The sequence below is a fragment of the Leuciscus leuciscus genome, assembly GCF_965113295.1.
Source record: "Leuciscus leuciscus genome assembly, chromosome: 24".
Classification (NCBI taxonomy): Eukaryota; Metazoa; Chordata; class Actinopteri; order Cypriniformes; family Leuciscidae; genus Leuciscus; species Leuciscus leuciscus.
In genome coordinates this window covers 11,304,722-11,315,439 of record NC_138723.1, presented here as the reverse complement: position 1 = coordinate 11,315,439, position 10,718 = coordinate 11,304,722, and the positions used below count along the sequence as shown (strand labels likewise).

At 40.5% G+C, this 10,718-nt stretch overlaps 1 protein-coding gene across 1 annotated transcript; it reads right to left on the bottom strand.

The window, feature by feature from the left end:
* Positions 1-7,559: 7,559 nt before the first annotated feature.
* On the bottom strand, positions 7,560-10,000 carry LOC309488889 (baculoviral IAP repeat-containing protein 2-like; the record flags this gene model as incomplete). Its single annotated transcript, XM_082157307.1, has 1 exon — positions 7,560-10,000. The coding sequence occupies exon 1, from the start codon at positions 8,940-8,942 to the stop codon at positions 7,560-7,562; it is 1,383 nt and encodes a 460-aa protein (XP_082013433.1). The 5' UTR covers positions 8,943-10,000.
* Positions 10,001-10,718: the final 718 nt, after the last annotated feature.

Genomic DNA, 10,718 nt, shown 5'->3' with positions numbered 1-10,718 from the left:
CTGCTAATTATTGTTACTTTCAGCACTGTCCCGCTTTAAATAAATGTAGTTTCCTTTCGAGGGAACTCGCGATGTGTCAGTGATGCTTTGGGAACGCCCCTGCGTGATTGCATCTGAAGCACATGTGTCAACTAGTCCTATGGCGAGAGTGAACGTCACGGGCGGGTGACGTCATGGCCAGGAAAGGATAAAAGCACATCCGGTTTATGACCGCACTAGCCTCTGTGCCTCAGCAAACGCTCTATGTCAAACTGTCTGTCATATTTATTGTTGTCTGTCACAAAACCTATACAGCTTCAATCTTTATATTATGGCGTCCAAACAAGCATTCAAACCGTGTGCTTCTCCCTGCCCTCGTTATCTTACAGGTGGGGATACACACAAACTTTGTGTGATGTGTTTGGGAGCGGAGCATGCTCTGTCAGCCTTCGAGGGGCCTGACTGTGAGCACTGTGAGAGGCTGCCGCTTCGCACGCTCCGCTCTCGCCTGTCACTCTTTGAGGAGAGTGTTCAGATGAGCGTTCCCAGCGGTTCGGGTCCCGCTGCTGTCGAGGCAGCACGGAGGCTCTTATCGTGGGGATTGCAAATGGATCTCACGGAGGGGATTGAGACGGGCCCCGCCCTTTCTCAACCTATACCCGTGAGATCCAGTGCTCTCTCTCCGGAGTTGGAAGCCCGTCCCACGGTTTCTTCCGCTCCGGAAGAGGCACTGGTGCTCCAGCCTTCTAGTTCCGAGGAACTAGATGTGCTGAGCATCGAAACAGGGGAAGAAGAAACGCCAGCTTCTTCCCCAGCGCATGAGGAGCTGGTGGAGGTTTTGTCTCGAGCTGTGTCTAAGTTGAATATTGAATGGCCAGCCGAGAAACAAGGTGCCCGTCCAAAGAGCCTTTTAGATGAACGTTTCCTCACATCAAGCACAATACCTCCACCTAGGGGACTTCCATTCTTTCCAGATCTTCACAAAGAGTTATCTAGATCATGGAATAAACCTTATTCGTCTAGAGTATTTAGCCCTTAAGTTCATGTTTATTCTGAGATTAAAGGGTTGAATGAATATGGTTATAGGACGATGCCGAAAGTAGAACAGCCTCTTGCATCATATCTTTCTCCGGCATTGGCATCGTCTTTGAAGTCCCCAATTCTGCCCACTAAACCTTTAAAAACTTCCTCTATGTTAGTGGGTAAAGCATATACTGCAGCAGGTCAGGCCGGTGCATGTCTTCATACCATGACTATACTACAAGCGTATCAGGCTGACCTGCTGAGGGACTTCGAGACGGACCAGGGGGTGGGGCCTGACGTAGTTCGAGAACTGCGTCGGGCCACCGATCTGTCTCTTCGAGCCACATAAGAGACTGCTCGTGCTATTGGGCGGTCGATGGCAGCTAATGTGGCTACAGAGAGACATCTTTGGTTATATCTATCTGATATCAAAGACAAAGATAAATATTTTCTGTTGGACGCCCGCTTTCGCCTAGTGGTCTATTCGGTGAAGCAGTTAACACCGTGGTAGATAGATTTCAAGAAGTGAAAAAGCAAGTGGAGGCGTTCAAACGGTATCTCCCTCGCCATCAACAGGCCTCTGGGGCTGCTGGGTGTAAGCAGCTCCACCCGTCAAGCTCCTTACACAGAACGCAACAGAAGGAGAGTGTCGCTTCTCCTGCCTCCCCGCAAAAACTGTTGGGTTCGGGACGACACTCTAAGCCGAAGCCTTCTAAGCAGCAGACCGACCTGAGGACTGTTCTGTTAGTGAAGAAGGCTTCGGCAAAGAAGAGGTCCTGACGCCCATGGCGTCAGACTTCTGAGGTTCGCTTTTGGGGGCAAAGCCTACCAGTATCGGGTTCTTCCATTTGGTCTAGCTCTATCACCCCGCACATTCACGAAATGCGTAGATGCAGCTCTAGCCCCGCTCAGGCGGCAGAGCATACGTATTCTGAACTACATAGACGACTGGCTTATCCTAGCAGAGTCGGAACCTCTGGCGGTTCGGCATCGAGATGTCATTCTCGCGCATATGAAGAAATTGGGGTTGAGATTGAATGTCAAGAAAAGTGTACTTTCTCCAGCACAGAGGACCACCTTTCTTGGTGTCGTGTGGGATTCAGTGACAATGAGGGCCGGCTCTCGCCTGCTCATGTTGCTTTAATCCCCACGTCTGTAAAAGAGATAAAGCTAGGCCATTCACTCACTGTAAAGCAGTTCCAAAGACTGTTGGGTCTGATGGCAGCCGCGTCCAACATTATTCCATTCGGCCTCCTGTACATGAGGCACCTGCAGTGGTGGCTCAAGACCAAAGGGTTTTATCCGAGGGGGAATCCACTCCGTATGATCAAGATAACACGCCATTGTCTCCGTTCCTTGGTTATATTGAGGAAACCTTGGTTTCTATTCCAGTGTTAGGAACCCTTTGCCATCGGGTTTCGCTCTCGACAGACGCTTCTCTCACAGGCTGGGGAGCGGTAATGGAAGGCCACTCAGCTCAAGGTCTTTGGAAGGGTCATCATCTTTCGTGGCACATAAACTGCCTGGAGATGATGGCGGTATTCAATGCATTGAGACATTTTCTTCCAGACCTGAGGGGCCATCACGTGCTTGTTCGCACAGACAACACGTCGGTGGTCTCCTATATAAATCATCAAGGGGGGTCTGCGCTCACGTCCACTATTCAAACTAGCACACCAGATTCTCTTGTGGCGCCTAGGAAAGTTACTCTCCCTGAGAGCAATTTATATTCCGGGGCATCAGAATATATGAGCAGACATCCTGTCGAGGCAGGGGCTGAGGCCCAGGGAATAGAGGCTCCACTCCAATGGAGTGCATTTGGGGAATGAATGGCAAGGCACAGGTGGATCTGTTCGCGTCTCAGGATACGACTCACTGTCCACTTTGGTTTTCACTCACACATCCAGCCCCGTTAGGTCTGCACTATTAGTTCAATACTTGAGTTCCTGGATCGTTTTGCTTCAGGGTTATCTCCTTCCACACTGAAGGTCTATGTTGCTGCTATTGCTGCTTACCATGCCCCGGTGGGGAAGAGATTCTTTTGGAAGAGATCCTTTAATTATACGTTTCCTTTGTGGCACCCTGAGGCTGAGACCTGCAGTTCGCACCAGAATTCCAGCTTGGGATCTGGCCCTGGTCCTAAAAGGTCTATCAGTCACTCCCTTTGAGCCTCTTGAGTCCATTTCAGATAAATTTATTACCCTCAAAACTGTTTTCCTTCTAGCCATTTCTTCTCTTAAAAGAGTAGGAGATCTCCAAGCCCTTTCGGTATCTCCTTCGTGCCTTGATTTTGCACCCGGGATGGTTAAGGCGTTCCTCTATCCTAAACCCGGTTATGTACCCAAGGTTCCAACCAACATACCACGGCCTATTGTACTGCAGGAATTCTGTCCTCCTCCCTTTAAGGATTTAGACCAGGAGAAACTGAACCTTATCTGTCCAGTCAGAGCACTGGATACTTACGTCCACAGATCTGCCCAGTGGAGAAAGTCTGATCAGTTATTTGTATGCTTTGGCCCCCCTAAGAAAGGCCTTCCTGCATCCAAGCAGATGGTTAGCAAGTGGATAGTCAAGGCTATCTCTCTTGCTTACTAGGTTCTGGGCCAGCCTTCACCTTTGGCTACTCCCCTAAACCCTGATGTCATTATTGAATGGTGTTATTGAAACAACAGCACAGAACAACAACACAGCATAGATATCATAAAACTGCATTTTGAAGAAAAATGTGAAAGTCTTTTTTTTTGTAGCCTACATGACTGATAAAAAAAAAAAAAAAAAAAATCATGACTGTGAAAGGTCTTCTTTTGTTTTTTGTCACAAGGATAATTGTTTTTCAGTAATTTGTTTCAATTATTTCATAATTCTCGGTATATGTTATTAGCTAAAATGTTTAAGAATATCATATTTCTTCCTTATATCACCATTCACCACCCCTATTTGAGTTGAAAATGAAGTTGGAAATAGAATTGGCAGTTGTATTGTCATAGCGGTGAATCCATCCACCTTATTTTGCAACACAAAAGAAAGCGATTTTCTTTGAATATGCGAGACTTCAGGATGACATCACAAGCCTCGCACATTTAAGTAACAAATGGACGTGCCCGCTCTTACAGTAAACATAAGGTTTACACATCGATAATAACTTTAATTGTTTGGAATGTAAGCATAGCCTAATTCTCTTTCTGTGTAAAACCTGTGTCTGCACGTCAGTAAAGCATGGATTCCTCATTCCTGGATAGCCACATTCCTCCTGAGTTTAGTTATGACCATGCTGCACACATGGCTGCACTTTTTAAGTAAACTCAATTAGCTTACCTTTATTTTTGATATAGGCCTAGGTGATGTTTTTATTAATGTTTGGATTAAATTTAGCAGGCATGTAAGTGCTTTTGTGTAAATATTCTGTGCATTTGTTTCATAAGTAATTATTTCATAATTAAATCTATAATTTCATGTACTCATCTATTTGAGGTACAATTTAAAATGTAAATATTATGTAATGTGATGGATATTAATTTGTTGCACTTTAGTAGTAAGTTCCAGACACCTCCTGTCAAAAAATGATTGATTGACAGGTGCCCCGCCCCTTCCGGTGACAGGTCCCGCCCCTTCCGGTGACAGGTCCCGCCCATTCCGGTGTCCCGCCCCTTCCGGTGACAGATGCCCCGCCCCTTTTGACTTTTGATTGACAGGTTGACAGCTAGTTTTGACTTTTGATTGACAGGTTGACAGTTAGTTTTGACTTTTGATTGACAGGTTGACAGCTAGTTTTGACTTTTGATTGACAGTTTGACAGCTTTTGATCATGTTTTGACAGCTAGTTTTGACTTTGGATGTCTTTTGAACATGACAGAAGGTTTTGAAGTCTTTTGATATTGACAGAAAGTGATATAACAATATGTCATGGTATCTGACAGCTAGTTTGATGCCTTTTGAACATGACAGTTAGTGTTTTTGAAGCCTTTTGATCGTTTGAAGACACTGTGATTAAATAATACGTCATGGCTATATGACAGCTAGTTTTAATTGTTTGAAGACACTGTTATAATAATATGACAGCTAGTGTGTGTTTTTGAAGTTGGTATCACACACACACACGATCCTCCCTACATATTCCTGAGCGTATCCGGGCTGTACTGTGAAACTGATAAGAAAAAACTGTGGAAGTAATCTCACACAAATGTTGAAAAACCATTCAGTTATTTTAAAAGAATATAAATGAAATGTTTATAAAGATCTTACTAAAATCTCACTCAAAAAGTTTAAATAAAATGGAGTCATAAAAACAATTGAAATCAGTTAAATGTTTATAGAGTTAAAAAACAAACAAAAAACAAAAAAACAAAAAACATACAGGTTATGAAACAATCAGTTAAATGTTTAGAGAGCTGAAGAAAAAACATATAGAAACAATGCAATAAATGAAACGGGTTCACGAAAATAAAAAATCATCTCACATGTTTAGATAACTAAAGCGCCTCTCCAGCACAGCCCCGGCCTGAGTGGTGCGCGCGCCCTCCGCATTCTGACACCCCCCCTCCTTCTGCTCCTCCACATTCCAGAGCACAGTGATAGTGAGAAACAGAGATTTTATAAAATAATGTATATTTCACACAAATAATATAATATACAATAATATAAAATAGCATCTTACTGAAACCAATTCTTTCAGTTTTAGATAAACAAAAGAATAAAAAATCATCTGACATAAAACATTCTGTTCTTTAAAAGAATATAAATGATTATAAATAAATAATATAAAATAAAGATCTTACTAAAACCTCACACAAAAAGTTGAAATAAATGTACAACTATCCAGTTTAAATAAAATGGATTCACAAAAAAATTGCAATGAGTTAAATGTTTATAGAGTTGAAGAAAAAAACAACAACATAGGCCTACATGTTATGAAACAATCAGTTAAATGTTTAGAGAGTTGAAGAAAAAACATACAGCTCATGAAACAACGCAATAAATGAAACGGGTTCACAAAAATAAAAAATCATCTTACAGTACATGTTTAGATAACTAAAGGGCCTCTTTACACCAGCGTTTGACCTGCGGAGCTTTCAAAAAGCACCAGACAAAGTGTGTGTGTGTGTGTGTGTGTGTGTGTGTGTGTGTGTGTGTGTGTGTGAGAGAGTCACACAAATTCAGTGATCAGGATATCAGGTGCTGAGTTTATAAGAAGTATAATCTTAAAAGTTTAAAAGATATCTTTTAAAAACAAAAGATTGTTTTAGTCTGAAGTTTAAAGTTCTTAACTTTCTTTCTTAAAAAAAATATTTAAAGTTTGAATACATACACATCTTCTATTTATCTTTTAGAAGATTACTGTAATGATTTTGTTTAAATTGAACCTAAGGTATAATTGTTATTAAACAATGTCTGTTCAAAAACTTTAGATGGTTGAAAAACTGTACTTAGTCGTCTTAAATCTCATTTATATGAAAAGATTCAATCATCATTTTTTGTCCGTGTGGAGTTTCAATTTTGATGGCTTTCCATAGCCATGATGATTTTTGTACCGTAACTGCATATTCGATCATGTACACCTAAACACGACCATCACAGAAAACTACATTTGTACATTTTCAAAAATGAAATAAATAAATAAATAAATAAATAAATAAATAATTTAATATCATTTCTAAGCTGTATTGCACGCGCGCACACACACGGTTCTAAAAAATTAACTAATCTCTATGTGCATCATGTCACAGCGTATGTAATGTTAGTCTACTAACGCCTTTCCAGAGCCAAAGTTTTGTTCACACTAAATTCATTTAAAAGCATAATCTTAAAAGTTTCAATATGATCTTTTAAAAATAAAAGGTTGTTTTAGTTTGAAGTTTAAAGTTCTTAACTTTCTTTCTTAAAAAAAATCTTTAAAGTTTGAATACATTCATATCTTCTATTTATCTTTTAGAAGATTACTGTAATGATTTTGTTTAACGGTGACCCTAAAGTATAATTGTAATAATGTGAGACAATGTCTGTTCAAAAACTTTCGATGGTTGAAAAACTGAAACTGAAAAACTCGGGGGACAATGTCACAGTAAATCTAGTCCGCGTTCCAGAGCATACTACATCCAGAGTTTTACACTAAATTCATTTAAAAGCATAACCTTAAAAGTTTAAATTAGATATTTATATATGTCAATAAAAGTTTTATTAAAATCATATCTTCTATTTATCTTCTTAGAAGACTTATGTAATGATTTTGTCTAACGGTGACCTAAATTATAATTGTTACTAAACAGGGTCTGTTCAAAAACTTTAGATGGTTGAAAAACTGTACTTAGGCGTCTTAGATCTTATTTATACAAAAATATTTCAAACAGTATTTTGTCCATACAACATGTTGTCAAAGTTTGTCACAATGTTTTGTTGTTGCGTTATTTTTAAGACATCCGAGGACTCTACATTGCTCTTACTTAGACTAAGTTGTATATATATATATATATATATATATATATATATTTATTTTTTTTGGTTACATTGTTTTTATTCGTCAAGTTAAATGTAAATTTGCAAATCCAAATGATAGGAAAACTTTATGATAGGAAAGTACGGACAGCGCCTTTCACCAAGCCTCTACATATGGGGCACTTGCGTAGAGAAGGCGCACATTCTTTGCACACAACTAGGTGACCACAGGGGATGAAGACAATGTTCACTTCCTTATCCATGCAAACTTTGCATGTGCGCTCCTCTTGAAGTCTTCTTAACTGTTCCTCCATAGGCAAGTCTGAAAGATCTTGACTCGGTGATGCAGCTTCATTTGTCTGGGCCATCAGATCTCTCAGCAGGCAGACATCATTCTTCTTGATCCAGTTGCAGAAGACCTCTGCTGCTGCATTTCCTTTCGACAGGACTAACTCAATGAGCTGCCCTGTCTGCTGCTTGACTATAGTGCAGTTACGAATAATGCCATACTCTTTCTGCGAGATGACGTTCTCCTCTAGAAGACGGTCCATTAAGCTCTGCACACTTTTTAGCCGCTGTGACACGGCAAGATGATGTTTCTTAAGAAAAGTAAGAAACTTACTTTCTCTCTCCTCTTCTCTCTTCTCATCTTCCGCACGTAGTAAATCAGACACCAACTCTTGAACGGTTTTGTAATTTTCTCCACTTGCGAGAATTTTGCTTTGAACGGTTTGCTTCACCACAGGATTGTTCATCATCACTGCATCTTCTCCAGGACCCAGGTGTACAACAGCTGGATCAACAAATTCTCTTGAGTCGCTGTCTCCATTAGTCAATAGCTGTTCAAATAGTCTTGGAAATCTTGCTTGATTCTGATGAACAAACTCTTGGCCCTTTTCTTGCAACAGGTATTCACATCTTGGAAACCACTTAGCATGTTCTCTCCATGGATCATCACCAGACTCCCAACATCTGAGTCCGCCATCACAAAAAAAGCACTTCATGTCATCATTACGACCAACATAGTAAAAACCAGCCTTAGCCAATTGGTCTGGTCGAACAGTTATTCTTGAGGGCCAGTTGACAAATGTGAGCAACCTTTCTTCACACTGTTGCATTGCCGATCCATTGGAAAGGCCGCCACCAGATAAAGGTACATTATCTGCACGGTCACCTTGAATGAAGCGGCAGTTGGGGTAATGCCTCTGGTGCTCTGATGCTGCCCGATCTCCCGGTTCCCAGTTGCTAAGCTGGCCTCCACAACTGAAGCAAGCCACTCTGTCGCCCTGGCCAACGTAGTAGAAACCACTTTTGGCAAGCTCAGCTGGAGCTAATGTAGCAAGAGTCCAATTCTGAAAGGTGTCAAGGCGTTCCAGTTCCCGACGCATGCCAGGATTGTGACAAGTCGGAGGTCGCTGGTGAGACATATCCTCAACTCCACGGGAGGAAATAGGACTGGAAAGGGCCAGGTTGCTGAATGCCGTGTTTAAGTAACCCACCTGCTCCTCCATTTGGCCTGAAAAAGATGCCGTGGTGGTTGATGTTACGGCTGTCGCAGGGTTGGAAAGCTGTAAGATGGCTACGTTGTGAAGCGGGGGGAAAAGGCAGAGTGAGAGGACGACAGGAGGTTTGCGGTGGCGGGTAAAAATGTGACCACAGGGTGTGTCCACTCAAGCCCTTCTCTCTGCTGGACATCCCATGACTAGTGTCTAGTCGTCCATGACAGAACACATAATCTTATTAAACTTATTAAATACCCTCTATGATGCAGGAACCGATGCTAAAAAACAAAATCAAACACCACAATTTCAAAAATTGAAAAATCACCACACAATTTCAGGTATTCACATCTTGGAAATGGTTGCCACCTCGGGAATACAGTCATTTAAATGCAGAAATCAAATATTTAAATATTTAATCTTTTAAATCAGGTAGTATTTTTTAATTATTCTAAATATTATTATTATGTATACTATTTTATTTAATACCTCCTAAAGAATAAGTTGTGTCATACTATTTTTATGAGCTCAGACATTTTTTCATTCAGAAAATTTTATTTCAACATTATACTTTCGAGTATACATTGAAGTAGTGAAGAAAATGATAGATCGGCAGTACATAAAGTAAAACGACGTTTACAGATGGTCTAACCAGAATAGAAAATCTCTGCAGGCTATCATGTTTTGGTCTAGAGTATAGTTGACCAGACTTTCAACTATTTCACCAACGTCAGTTTTTGCATTTTTTGACACCAGTGACACGCAGAGATCTGTTACAAAAGTCCATATAGCGAGTATCTCTGTGATTTCGAATTCGTCACAACATTCACGCAGCACATCCAGAACTTTTTTGAGGATTACGCCGTTCGGCTCTTTGCCGTTAAAAAACATGGGCGTTACATCAGTCCATGACTTTGTCAGGCCTCTTACGACATCCATTTTATTTTTGAGATGTGTCACACGTTTGGTATCCTGTGCACAATCGTTTTTAATACCACACGCAGCATCGATGATCCTGTGCATCAAGCCAACCATCTGACCTCTAAAATGATCTTTAAACATAGAGTCTAGCGTAGCTCTTAACCCTCTGAGGTCTGAGGGGTTTTTGGGGTCCTTGAGATGTTCTGACATGCCCTGACATTTGTGCTTTTTTCAGTTGCTTATAAACATATTAATGGCAAAGGTATAATTACACTCTATTTAGCACAAACAGGGCTACCATAATATGTGAGCAACATGCATGTACATGTTTGTATTTTTGAGAGAATAATGTTTATGCATGGTTATTGAAAAAACTAAAAACTAAAGTTTCTGAAATAAGGCCACAAAACACATACTAAATACGTGTCAATAAGACTTTTGACTAATTGATGTCTTTGCCTAGAGTTTTTTCTTCAAAATGATGTGAAAATCATCCTGCCCTTATCATTCACATAACACAATACATTGATTTAAATCTTGTAAAACACTTTTTGTTTGTAAAGGCAATATGCGCAAGGGGCGTCAACCATTCAACAGCATCATGCATATGTAGTGGTTCACACCTTAGGAGACAATGGGGCCCGCATACTTAATGAGCCATTCATTCAGGTGTGTCACCTATAGCCACAAGAAAGAATGCAAGAGCAATATATATACAGTATATATATATATTCTACCAAATTGGTTCACAGTTGGAAGCATGTCAATTTTTTTTTTTTTTCATACATTTTGCTTGCAAATTGTATAATATCCAAGGAAAACATGTCTATTAATTGTGCAGTTAATTCTCATACTGTATTTTCAGTT